The 13,426-nt window shown below is 33.4% G+C and overlaps 2 protein-coding genes across 2 annotated transcripts; both read left to right on the plus strand.

The window, feature by feature from the left end:
• The first annotated feature begins 1,892 nt into the window (after positions 1–1,892).
• LOC110666181 (chorismate mutase 1, chloroplastic) lies at positions 1,893–8,165 on the plus strand. Its single transcript, XM_058138298.1, has 6 exons — positions 1,893–2,208; positions 3,641–3,863; positions 3,955–4,038; positions 5,455–5,598; positions 7,574–7,666; positions 7,764–8,165. Exons 1-6 carry the CDS (start codon positions 2,030–2,032, stop codon positions 7,998–8,000), a joined length of 960 nt encoding a protein of 319 aa, XP_057994281.1. The 5' UTR covers positions 1,893–2,029; the 3' UTR covers positions 8,001–8,165.
• A 1,681-nt stretch (positions 8,166–9,846) lies between these two features.
• LOC110666180 (early nodulin-like protein 17) lies at positions 9,847–11,741 on the plus strand. The gene is made up of 2 exons (XM_021826591.2): positions 9,847–10,108; positions 11,158–11,741. Exons 1-2 carry the CDS (start codon positions 9,910–9,912, stop codon positions 11,496–11,498), a joined length of 540 nt encoding a protein of 179 aa, XP_021682283.2. The 5' UTR covers positions 9,847–9,909; the 3' UTR covers positions 11,499–11,741.
• Positions 11,742–13,426: the final 1,685 nt, after the last annotated feature.

Consider the following 13,426-nt stretch of genomic DNA (forward strand, 5'->3'; position numbering starts at 1 on the left):
AGAAACCCTAACATAGTTGAGTCCAACCTGTAACCAATCCGGTAGCAACAAGCTCCTTCCATCGCTTGTGAGAGAGCAAAGGGCGAGACGTCCCAGACCTTAACACCACCGACCAAACCAGCACTAGGGGGAAGATTGCAATGCATTGAAGCACCATGGGGAACATTGACAACAAGATCGCCTGAAAAAAATCCCAGCCAACAACAACCCAAAGGAAAGAAAGAGAAGTTAGGGATCCAAAGATAAACAGAGGCACAATTTGCCATTAAGCCCTAGAAACATACTAAAGAAGTGTTACAACGAGAATTGGTAAACCATTCTAGTGAAGAACATTAGGCAACGATGACCTTGATTGTCGGTGACCCACTCGCATCTTACCTTTAAATCCAACCCTCGAACGTTAGCCTAAACTCCCACACCTCTAATCAGACACAGTGTGCTCCCATATTCCCCATAACCATCCAGAAAACGCACATACCCAGAAATCAAGGCCACTCAGGCCACAACTAGTATTCACACCAAGGAAGCTTTAGACTTGCAAAAATCCAAAAGGACTATTTACAACCACACGAATAAGGGGAGGAGCAAAACCCACTGTTGGGCAAAGGAGAGTAAGGCACCCTTATCCTTAAAGGGCAAAGGAGGCCACAATTCGGCAAGACAAAGGGGATGGAACCCTAAAACAGGAAAAAGAACGAAGTCAGTAAAAAGAAAACGAAGGGGAATTTAGTACACTAGTGTTCCTTGTCGAACCTACAACTACATATGACAAGCACACCTTCTGACGTACCATCATATTAAATATAAAGAGATTTTTGAATTTTTTTTTTTATTTGTCTCTCACTAAATTGTGAGAATTTATAATTTTGAACATAATTCCTAATAAACAAACTGGAACCCTTTATAGAAATTTTTGAACATTAAATCTCACGCTACATTACTAAAAAAATCACCCCATCCAAGTGATCAACGATTTTGTTTATATTCTAAACTTATTATAATTACTCAATTTTCAAAATTTTATTTATACATTCATTTCATTTTTATTTAAATAAATTTATTATTAATTAAATTTGAGAATATTTACGTCTAAAGCACTTCAGTGAAATAAAATATTGATGGTAATTAATGAAGACTATTTTTTTTTTTTACAAAATTAATCTATTGAATCGGATAAAATTGTAGACATGTTACCTATTTAAAAAGTTTATTTATATAGTTGAACAATTGGGTGTAGACTTAATCCATATGCTCAATCACTTAAAAATTTCAAGGATAAACTGTTATAAAATTTGTACATAACTATTAAAATAAGATTAAAAATAATTTAGATATAATTAAAAAATATTTAATTTAATTTATAAGTCAAATTTATTTATAAATAAATTATTATTTAATTAGGTTATAAATTCAAAAAATTATTTAAAATAAATTAAAAATTACAAATAAAATATTATTTATTTATTACTTATTTATTTATTTTAAAATTATTATTTAATTAAATAAAATATTATATTTTAATAACTCTTAAAAATATTAATAATATTTTTATTTTAATAACTACAACACTCAATTATATATTTTTTATAATAATTTTAATAAATTAAACACTTAAATTATTTAAAATTAAATTTTAAATAATTTATTAAGTAATTAATTATAAATTTAAAAATAAAATTAAAAATAAAATTAAATAGTCAAATAAAAATAAAAATTTAATGAATAAGTTGGAATTTATTGATAAAAATAAATAAAATACGGTGATAAAAAATAGCTGTGATGTCTGCATTTCACCGTGAGCAAGCAACAACTTTCTCGAACGCAAAGTCGTGCGATTCCCACGCCGTCACCTACCCCAAATTTGCCACATAATCACAGGCACCCGCCAAAGCACCAAACTTTCTTTCCCACGCTTTGGACTCTTTCTGGTTTCCATAGCTCTCTCTCTGTCTCTCTCTGTCTCTCTCTCTCTCTCCTCTGTAGCTTTTTTTTTTTTCTTGCACTTCAAGGCTTTTTTTGGTACTCTGCAATGGAGGCGAAGCTAATGAAAGCTTCCTCGCCAGTATTTCCACCTCCTCATACATCCAGATTTTTTAGGACAAGTTGCTGCTTCGTTCCCAGAACCAGAAAAGATCCTTCTACGTTAACGCCGCTAAGCTTGGCAAAGAGACGCATTGTATCAATGCAAGCATTTGCGTCTTCAATTGGGTATGGGAATAACCTCTCTTTTGCCTTAAATTGTTAAATTTTTACGATTCCCCTTGCTACTCAATGGTTATTCTGTATTTTTTTTTTCTGGTTTTGAATATCCCTGTTGTGCCTCTTTTTTCTTTGTCCCTTTTTTACTTGTCTGTTTGAATGTTATTCCTGTTTCCTGAGATGGCTTTTTTAAGAGGTTTGAAGCTTTAAGGTGGGCTGTGGTCTAATTTCACAATTTGATATTGAATTGCTTGCTGTATGATATGAGATTATTCTTTATTCAATGGAAATTGTTTTGTTTGCTTGTTTTATGATGTATAATTGATATGAAAGGGACGGTTTTGGAATTTCAATTGTCAATGGTTAATGTTTTCCTTTGCTGTAGTATATGATGAACTCTTTTTTCTTTTTCCTTTTTACCCCCTTTTATCCCCTTGCTTCAAACCCCTCCCCCACCTTCCCAACATGGTATTGTTCTTTTGTATTGGCACGATTGTTTGTGATACACCCTCGTGATTTTGTCTTATTTCATTTATTTTATGTGAATAACGCAAATTGGAAATTTTGCGTATTCTTGGACCCTCACAAACTTGGCTTTTAAGCTGAGTGGTTTAATGACAGCAACTGAGCCGGCCTAATCAAAAGGTATAAAATTTAAATCTCGGGTGCCCTTCTTATTAATTAAATTTCAACGCAAGTGGTGCGCATGCAATTGTACACACTACACACTTTAAGCCCAACAGGTTTGGCGTGAGAGATAGGCATATTAGAGATGACACCGACCTTACAAGCTTTAACTTTTGGGTTGATTGGTTTCTTGGCACCTGCAAAGTACATATGGTGGTGGATTTGAAGTACTTTATGAACATTTGTCAATAGAAGAACTCTAATCTCATAAATCATAATCAACCAATCAAGTGTACATATATTTGTTGGCTGAAGATATTTAATCCGATATAGAAAATCATTTGATTTTGATGTTTACATTTATATTAAAATTTGTCTTATATCATGCTTATATATGTACTGTGGTTATTTGCTTTCCTGCAACAAATTGTGCATACACATAGAAAAGCATGCTTAAGGGGTAAATTGTGCTCATTTACTTTCACCTTAAATGTGTATAAAGTGATCACTGATCACTAAGTACCTTCTCAATAACTAACTTTTTGCTAGCGATACAAGTTTGTTCCACTTTTGTCCTTGTTCTAAATATTTGGATTGAATTTTTTTTTCTTATTGTTTGGAGCTCTAGTCTTTTCTAGAACTGCTTAATTGTTCTGAAAGTTTAGATCTTTACTTGGTTTGAAATATTTCTGAAGCTCAAGTTGTTTGTGTTTTGAAATTGATTTCATTGCATTCTCTTGGAAGTTTTTTGACAAGTTGACTCCTAATTGGCCATAAGCCTCCAAGTTATGAAAGTATTCTTTCTTCTATGTAGGTTGGAAAAGAAGAAAAGGGTCGATGAGAGTGACAATTTGACCCTTGAAAATATTAGACGTTCATTGATTCGACAAGAGGATAGCATAATATATAGCCTTTTGGAGAGATCCCAATACTGTTATAATGCAGATACCTATGACCCAAATGCTTTTGCCATGGATGGCTTCCATGGCTCTTTAGTAGATTTCATACTCAAAGAGACTGAAAAACTTCACGCGCAGGTATATGCTTATGCTTCTTAACTTCCTAGATAAAGAATATATCATGTTGATGCTGTCTTGCTGATTTTCTTAAATTGTAACTGCACTTTAGGTTGGCAGATACAAGAGCCCTGATGAGCACCCTTTCTTCCCTGACTTGCCAGAGCCATTGTTGCCACCTCTGCAGTACCCACAGGTGCAAAATTAGATGCTATAAAACGTTGAATGTAGTTTTTGTTCAAGGTTGCAATCTCTTAGTTCATGGACCTATATCCATGCTGCTACATTCAAAATAGTGTGTGATATTTAGGTAAGTTCTTTTAATCTAGAAGTAGCTACAAGTTACTGTCGTTGACAGTATTTAGAAAACTAATACTTTAGCTGACATTACCAAGTTTTCAGCACAAAGAACTCAGGGAGTACATTTCCTTAATTTGCACCTAATTATTTGAGCATATTAGGGGCAATTGCTTGGTTTTGCTTGTGATATGACTCCCAATGAATGCAATGTAGTTTTTAAATAGTATGACTATGATCAGATCAACTTTTTTAACAATGATTTGCTGATAGTATAAAATGCATTGGCCTATTGATTTTAATAAAATGACGGTTCATTCATGAATGTGGTTATCCATGGTTGTGAAAACCAGACCGGACCAACTAGTCGAACTAGTTTAATTGGGAACCAGACTAATGACTTGTCCAGTTATCTAAAGAAAAAAAAAAAAAAAAAAAAAAAAAAAAACTACTCTGATTTTCTGAATATTGGGGTTGACCTGGTTAGCCCAGCTGGGTTGAAACTAGGCGGATCATCTTACTAAAAAAATATATATTTAATGCTCGTGAAGTCTGGGCCTGAAGGATGCATTTTGAAGGTTATTGCCATTTACATTATATCACAAACTTGGCATATTTTTCTTTATACACATATACACACACATATCTATTAAATTACTTTATAAAATTTATCAAAATTATTTTTTCTATTAACTTAAATTATACTGTATCAATATACCGACCCCAATAAATTTTTAGGATAAAAGTTTAGTTGAGTTGAGTATACTGTATCAATATAAAATAATTAATAACTATTAACACGTGACAGTTGTAAAGGAAAATGAAGGTTTATCCATTTCATCAACTTGTCACTTGAATAATTAATGGTGCTAATAATTTATTTTAGTAGTTGTTAACTTCATTTATTTAATTATTTTCTATTTTATAATCTTTTATAACATAAAAAATATATTAAATTTTCTCTATTTATTTTTCTACAAAATTTTAATATATGAAAATTTATTTTTTTATTGATATAAATAAATTTATCATTATGAAAATTTTATTTGAAGTATTATTTATTATAAAATATTACATATTAAAATTTAATTATTTATAAAATATTAAACTACTAATTATAATTATACACTATTATTGTTTTAAGATATTGTTAATTTTGTAATATATAATTAATATTTATTTAATAGTATACTGGTTAAACTCTTGTTCGACTCTTAAAATTTTAAAATCTTAACTCTCTGTCTTCACCAGTTTGAAAACCTTGGGTTTAGCCACATTTTTCCCTCTTTGATTTTGTTTGTTTCTCAACAAACAGGTGTTACATCCCATTGCTGATTCAATTAATGTAAATAAGAAAGTATGGGACATGTATTTCAGAGATCTTCTCCCACGATTGGTCAAGGATGGAAATGATGGCAATACTGGATCGGCTGCTGTTTGTGACACAATCTGCCTGCAGGTAATTCATTTTAACTAATGACATTGTGACCAATATTGATTAGTTTGAACACCATCAGTGGTAATGTTCTGTGATAATCACAAACTTGGGCGAATTGTTTTGTGCTTATGATATATGAGATTTCAAGTTTGTGCAAATCAAGTCCTTGATGGTCTCTCTCTCTCTCTCTCTCTCATGCTTTTGATCATTTGTGTACTGCATATAATGTCCATGGAAGATCATGATGGTAGTGAAACATGTTGTGTCACAGCTTGCTGTTTCCAGGAGGGAAAAAATCGTATGTTTTATGTGTGTGTCTATGTCTCTCTTTGTGTATACACGTATATATGCTTGTGTTTTTTGTATGTACATTAAAGTTCATAAAATTATTTTGAGCAGGGTTCATGTTTTTTTAACTGCAATTTCATTTGACTTCTCATAATGACCACAAATGAATCATAGATTCCTACTGGTAAAGTAGGTATATCCTTGTAGTTTATTCAATTCCCTACAGTTAAGGGAAATAAGAGGGTTACCGTTTACTTCCATGAGTTTTGACTCTTGAACTCAAATCGTTGTTTTTCTGTTTCTGTGTAATGTGAAATGCACCTTCTTTTCTCATGGAGCTGTATTCTTAAGAATCTATAATTGCAAATAGGCAATGGTTATTTACATGGTGCAAATGATAAGCAGCTAGTGTGGCAAGACAACTGCTAGTTAGATCATTCAATTTGGATCTCTCTGAGCATATTGGCATCACCATCTATCTCTCACATGTCGTTTGTGGTAGGGTTAGACTTTGCTTGTGATTCACTGGTACGAAGTCTATGACAGAACTCCCAGGAAGGGTGGAAAAAGGAAAATGAAAAAATAGGCGTTTTTCATGTCCTCGTTTGGCAGTTTGTTGAAAGGGCAAGACGTACCTGTTTTCTTTTCTTCTTCTTCCTTTTTTTTTTTTTTTGGTATGAGACTGTCTTCTTCAGGTTCATGCAGCATAATTTTACCTTCAGAGGCTTTATTGTGTATATAAAGTATAATGATCATCTGCCATTGATATAGAACTCTAGGTTTTTACACAAAATATTTTAGTTAAACTAAAAACCAAATATGCCAATAATGGTTACATCTGTATATAAAGAAATAGAGCAGAAATTATTACCCTACTCAAATATTGATAAAATTTCTTATTTAACTCTCCCAGTCCAAGAGTAGTAGAATGTCTAAAATAAGAACAAAAGTTGTGTTTAGGTCTTTCTCAAGATGGGCTTAGATCATATGATTAAGACACTTGCTTTACCAGTGGGTATACCGCATCAGCTATGCTCTTGGCATTGCATCTGTTAAATAATTTATCTCCAAAAGGAAACCATCTCAAATTTGTACTTGTATTCCCTATAATTTTTCTAGAGCCGTTTGTGGTGTTTTCCTATAGGTCCCTGGCATGGCTTAATATGGCCTCATTTAAGTGCATACAGATTGTTGTTGCATTTTTGTTCTCTGCATGGTACATATGCATATGATTTGAATTTGTTGTGCTGTTATGTAAATTCCAAAGCCTGTTCATTAAGTATGGTATTGTACTGCTGCAATTCATTTAGTTGCTAAATTTAAAGCAGCATGTGCACTTAAGCAACAAGGTCTCTTTTAAGTCTTGGCACAAGGTGCGAGGTGAAGGTGCTTGTGTCAGTGAAGATAAGTCTAAGATACTTTATATAAGTAATATTTATAGAACATCATAGGAAGAAGCTAAAATAATCATAATAGTGAGAGAGCATTATTGGGTTAGAACTGCCCTGGCTATCTTGCTCTTTTTCCTTTTAAATTTCGTATTTGCCTCACACCCTCACCTCAAGTTTTCGAAAGTTAACGACATGAACTGAATAATTAAAACTCTCTCTCTCTCTCTCTCTCTCTCTTAAGTGGCATGCTTGCATCAATTCATGGATCGGTAATACAATTCATATTGATGAATGCTTCTGCATTGTTGTGATCGCAGGCTCTCTCAAAAAGAATTCATTATGGAAAATTTGTAGCCGAAGCCAAATTTCAGGCCTCACCAGATGCATATGAAGCTGCCATTAAAGCACAGGTATGCCCAACACCTGTTGGGAGTACTGTAAATATTCCCATGATTTGTGTTATGTGTTGTAGCATGCTCACCTCGATGGAGTTTCTAAAATTTGCAGGACGGAGATAGATTGATGGATTTGCTAACTTACAAGAAAGTTGAAGATTCAATCAAAAAGAGAGTGGTGATGAAAGCGTTAACTTTCGGGCAAGAGGTGACAATATATTGTGAGGAAGATGGAAGTGACCCGGTATACAAAATAGAACCAAGCTTGGTTGCCGATTTATATGGGGACTGGATCATGCCATTGACAAAGGAAGTTCAAGTTATGTATTTGTTGAGAAGGTTGGATTAAACTTTGCAACGGCTGTTTATGATTATACAGAGAATGTTTTTAGAATACCAGCTGGATGATGCTATGCTTGTAACTAGACATGCAAAAGATGACAGAGATGCGAGATTGCTCTGTAAAAATTATCAGACATGGATTTAGATGAATAAAATTTCAAGTATTAAATTATTTCAATCCCAATGGAATTGAAATTAAACCAAAATCAAAACTTTTCTAAATCAACCCCGTAGAGTCCAATTCAGAGCCCAATGGGCCATATCCTGAAACCGGAACATGACCGGCCTACTTGGTTGTTGGTAATGCTCACGCCATAATAGGATCCACAATTGAATCTTGATGCAGTGGGGTTGGGTTCCGTGCTCGTTATAACCTAGCAACAGAAAACCGAGTCCACAAGTTCCATGAAAGAAGAGCCTACCATGGAGTCATAGCAACGGTTCGATTTATAATCAAAATTGACTCGGTTAAATTTGAAATGAAGATTAATTCAATTCGGTGCTTTCCTCATCCTCCAATTCAAGACCATAATTGTCGTTTAAATCCGATTAAAAAATAAGTAGAAATTTGATATATAAAACATATTTTTAATTAATTATAACTTGTAATGTAATTAAGTCAATTCCATCAAACTATTAAAGGAAAAAAATTTTTTGATTAATTATAATTATATGGAAACTTAACAGAGAATAAGGAAAAAAAATATTTTGACTCCTTAGATTATAATACAACTAAGAAATTTTGATCAATAATTAAAGAATTTTTTTATTTATAATTTAAAAAATAAAAAGAAATCAATACAATTAATATGTAGAAAATTAATAAAATTAGAATAAATATTAATTTTGATATAATTGAAAAAAAGAATATAATTGACATAATCAGAGGAAATTAATAATAAAATTGAAAAATGGGTATTTGACCTAATTAATTATCAAACCAAATATTTAAAAAAAGAAACAGTATTTTCATGGAACACAAGCCAAGTGGACTGAACCCTTATTGTCTCGGTTGGACCAAGACCAACAATCGGTTCAGTTCAATTCTACCGGCTCACCGACTCGAAGTTGCCGATTCTGGGTTGGTTTAGACCTGTGGCTGAGCCTACACCATAAGACTAGACTGTTTGGTTGCAAATGAACCGTTATAGTTTTGAATTAAATAATTAAATAATTGGAGAGTCTTTAATGATTTTATTTTTAATAAAGTAATTTTTTATAAATAATTATTATTTAATAAGAATGAATATTATTTATTTAAATAAAAAATGGGGCATTTGTTGTTTTATTTTTTAAAAAAATTTATAAATATGAGATGTTTCGTATATTAAATTATATAATAAAATATAAAAAAATAAAAACAAAAATAAAAATATATTAAAAGGAAAAAAGAGAAAAAGGGGAAGAAAGGAATTACCTAAAAAATTTTGGAAAAATCTTTATTTTTCATGATACTATAAATGGTTAAAAAACAAAATAAAATGCAAAAATAAGGGGGAGAAAAAGAAGGAGCCAGGCAAAGAATATCACAACAGTCAGTACTCAGTAGCACAAGACAGACGGAGTCACAGACAAGGTGAGTTTTAAAAGCGAAAATAGCGACCGGTTGTCTCAGCCTGAGGCCGACTCCTGTCTCTAGTCTCCTTTAAAGCTCGCTACACCCATTAGAAACTCGGTCCTCCTGTTAATTCACTGTTAATCAACGTTATTTCCTTTAACCCTCCAAGATTTTCAAAATAAATAATCCGTGGTGGTTTTATAGATTCGGCAAGAACTTAGAAGAGGCCAAACAAGTAATTAACTTTCTCTATACTAGTATATAATAAATAAACCAACCCAAGAGAGGCCAAATGCATAACGTCTTGAAACGTCCCTGCAGGGCAAGAGAGAGAGAGAGAGAGAGAGAGTGGTGAGAGATGGAGGGAGTTAGGAGAGGATGTGGGTTTGGCTCTCCTGTCATGATGGTGGTGGCGTTCGCTGTGGTGCTACTGGTGGTGGTGGTACCAGAAGTGTCTGCAACTAGATGGATTGTAGGAGCTAACATGGGCTGGACTACTAATGTAAACTACACTATTTGGGCTAAGGACAAGCATTTCTACAATGGGGATTGGCTCTGTAAGTTTTCTTTTCTTATTCCTCCTCTTCCATTATGTACGTAGCTTCAGATCTGTGCTTGTTATCTAGCTTTTGCTTCTATCTGTTTTTGTTATCTTGCAGTCTTGTACTATATATAATGAAGTGTCGGATTTGCTATTTGATTTTAGCTCATTTTTACTGGTCTTGGAGGTAATTGAAATAGATCTGCAACTGGTTTGTGTTTCGGGTGAGTTGAAAAGTTAGAAAATCTTGAACTTTTCCTTGGTCTTTGTTTCTTAGATTAAGTTGCTAGTTTGAATATCCTTGCATGTTTCTGCCCGGAGAAGTTAGTTTAACTGTTGAATTTTGATGGGGGTTGGATTATCAGATCTTTGATTTCTTATTTGTGTATAAGTTAAACTGAAGGAAACAGAGTTAGGATGCTGAGAAAATGAAATTAATTTGCAGTTGCTAAACAGAAAAATGAAGACTAGTTACCTCTAAAAAGCTAAGTAGAGGAGAGATTTATGGCTGCTAAATGAGAAGTGCAGAAGCATGCATGTTTGTATAAAGCCAAAGAGAAGGTTGTAAATCTTGGATTTTCTTATGCTCATGCATGCTTTGCTAACTCACTCAAATCTAAAATTTTACCTTTTGCTTCTACAGTTCTCCTTTCTTGAACTTTCTTGGATTTTCTGTTCGGTGTTACTTAAAAAAAAAGTGCTAATCTTTACTCTTTGAGCCATTTATTAGTTGCTTTTTCGGTGATTCTGTTCAATGTCTTTTCTTTTAAATCAAAAGGATTGGATTGAGTTCACTAGCGAAATTTAACCCAATGAATTGTCAATTCCCAATTTCCAGGTGTATGGTTTAGATTTAACTTGTCTCAAAACCTTTAAAATTGATTTTTTATTACCTAAAATATAAAACTTGGTAACAAACTGTGATGATAAGGAGAAATATAAATTTTCCTTCCTAATATTCAGTTTTAACAATTAGCATTACTGTATAGGACCTTGAAATGTCACTTTTGTTTGTAAGTGCTTAAATTTTCTTGAAATTTAATTCTCATTTCAGTCTTTTCCCAGTTTTTGTATATGACAGGAACCAGATGAATGTGCTAGAGGTGAACAAGACAGATTATGAGTCATGTAACTCTGATCATCCTCTTCAAAACTGGACTAGGGGAGCTGGAAGAGACGTGGTTCCATTGAACGTAACACGCAACTACTATTTCATCAGTGGTAAAGGGTTCTGTTTTGGTGGAATGAAGCTAGCTGTTCATGTTGAAAACCCACCTCCCCCTCCAACAGCTGCCCCCTTGAATGAGAAGGGTGCTTCTCCATGTTTCAATCTCAGAGGCCAGTATGTTCTCCCAGCTGTTCTTGCCATTGGTGCTTTGTGGGATGCATTTGTCCGCATCTGGTAGTATCATTTTATATGACTTTCTTATGAGTATCCATACAACCTCTGACATTTCTCAACCAAAATGTGAAGGGAAATTGAGTTGTCTTCCACAATTTTTTGTTTTCTCTTGGGGTGTTGTTTTCTTCATGGTAGTTTGACCTGATATTGGGGTTGTGTTGATTAAGGCAGTGAATGTTGGCTAAATCAAACATCAAGGATTGCTTACATTTATTGATCAGATAATTCAATGCTTAAATTGTGCCAATTGCTTCTCAATTTCTTGGACAGTGCATGAGACCTCTACCATGTGGCAGGTCAAGGTCTCAAGATTTTATGCTAGGAATTAGCCACTGATTACGGAATTAAAAATGGATGCCCTAATTATTTCTTTATTTGTAGAAATTGTTGGAAGCGTAGACAATGCATTTGGTTAGTTAGATCGCAGTTGCACATGTGCAGCTTCTGGTGGAAAGTCACCTACCAAATGCAAGTTTTCACATTACATTCTGCTCCAAGTGACAAAAAAATCCTCCAAGTCATCAACCCTAAGGATGGCAACGGGACTTGAACTCAATTAATATTTTTAATACTTGAACTCAATTAAAATTTATTTTTAATTACTTAAATTCACCTTAAATTTAACTATTATTACTTGAAAAATAATTAAACTTATTTAATTTTATATATTTTAATCAGAAATCTACATACAAAATATTTTTTTTTATTAATAATTTATATTTTAAAATTTTAATAATTTTATAAATTATTTAAATTCTATTTATTAAAAATAGAATATATAAAAATATAATATATAAAAAATATATATTTTATATTTAATTAATAATTTATATAACTGAGTTTGATAAAAGATATTCAACATATAAAATTCAAATCCAACCTGAGCCTTTTTCATTAAATCTGAACTTGTTTTAAATCTGATTATATACTGTTTAAATTCATCCTATTAGAATTCAATTGGATCGAATGCCTATAACTCATGACTACGCACAAGCTCACTTAGGGATGGTAGTAGGTTGGGTTTGTACATATAGTTAATTTGACCGAATCTTAATAGGATGGATTTAAGTAGTATATTGTAACACCCCTAATTTTTAAATTTATTATTTTTTGGTAAATATTGATATTTTATTTTAATTAAATTTTGGGAAATTAATTGAGATTTTTCGGGTTTTAGAAATTGGGTTCGATTTTACGAAATTATAAAACTTTGATGATTTTTAAAAATTAATTTAAAGACCACGTGGCAAAACTAAAAATATATTTGAAGTCTACGAATTTTTCTGAGTTTTCTAGAGTTTTTTCGAAATTTTTGGGCCTCGTTTTCGATCTCAAGGCAGAGTAAAAATTTAAAATTTTGTATCTTGAATCGGATCGATCGAATCGAATCGGACTGGATCGGACCGATCGAATCGGACCGGCTTCTTCTTCTTTTTTCTTTCTCCTCGCGCGAGTCCCGACCTCTCCTTCTCTCTCTCTCATTTTCTCTCTCCTCCCTCCTCCCCTCCCCGGCCAGTCGCCACCCAGCCCTCCCCATCTCGCCGGCGCGCCACCCCAGCCTCCTCCCATCGTCAGCCGCCGCCTGAAACGCCGGGAAACTGTGCACGAAGCAGCGCGACGCGCAGTGAGCCTCTTCGTCTTCCCGGTCGAAATTCGGCCGATCTAGCCACCGATTGGGCCGGGTCTTGTGTCAAACACCATCTACACCTCGAGAGCTTTCCATAGACACTAAGAACACCAAAATCCATCTAGCGGTTTGTCCAATTTTTGTCCTGGAAGTTTTAGCCCATTTTGACTTTTGGGCTAGATTTCTCGCAAACCGTGAACCTCACGAGAAAACCGAGAGTACCAGAGCGCTCCACTCGTCGAGAGCTTCGCGGCAATATAAATTTCGAAATTTTCCGACACCGTTTTTCGATGGGTCTCACGGAA

The sequence above is a fragment of the Hevea brasiliensis genome, chromosome 16, assembly GCF_030052815.1.
Source record: "Hevea brasiliensis isolate MT/VB/25A 57/8 chromosome 16, ASM3005281v1, whole genome shotgun sequence".
Lineage (NCBI taxonomy): Eukaryota > Viridiplantae > Streptophyta > Magnoliopsida > Malpighiales > Euphorbiaceae > Hevea > Hevea brasiliensis.

What these genes read in the sequence shown, in the direction of transcription:
- LOC110666180 (XM_021826591.2), top strand. Translation starts at nt 9,910, where the DNA reads ATGGAGGGAGTTAGGAGAGGATGTGGGTTTGGCTCTCCTGTCATGATG. An exon ending in CTACAATGGGGATTGGCTCT is followed by an intron (nt 10,109 to 11,157) that starts GTAAGTTTTCTT and finishes GTCTTTTCCCAG; the next exon opens with TTTTTGTATATGACAGGAAC.
- LOC110666181 (XM_058138298.1), top strand. Translation starts at nt 2,030, where the DNA reads ATGGAGGCGAAGCTAATGAAAGCTTCCTCGCCAGTATTTCCACCTCCT. An exon ending in CACCTCTGCAGTACCCACAG is followed by an intron (nt 4,039 to 5,454) that starts GTGCAAAATTAG and finishes CTCAACAAACAG; the next exon opens with GTGTTACATCCCATTGCTGA. An exon ending in AAGCTGCCATTAAAGCACAG is followed by an intron (nt 7,667 to 7,763) that starts GTATGCCCAACA and finishes TAAAATTTGCAG; the next exon opens with GACGGAGATAGATTGATGGA.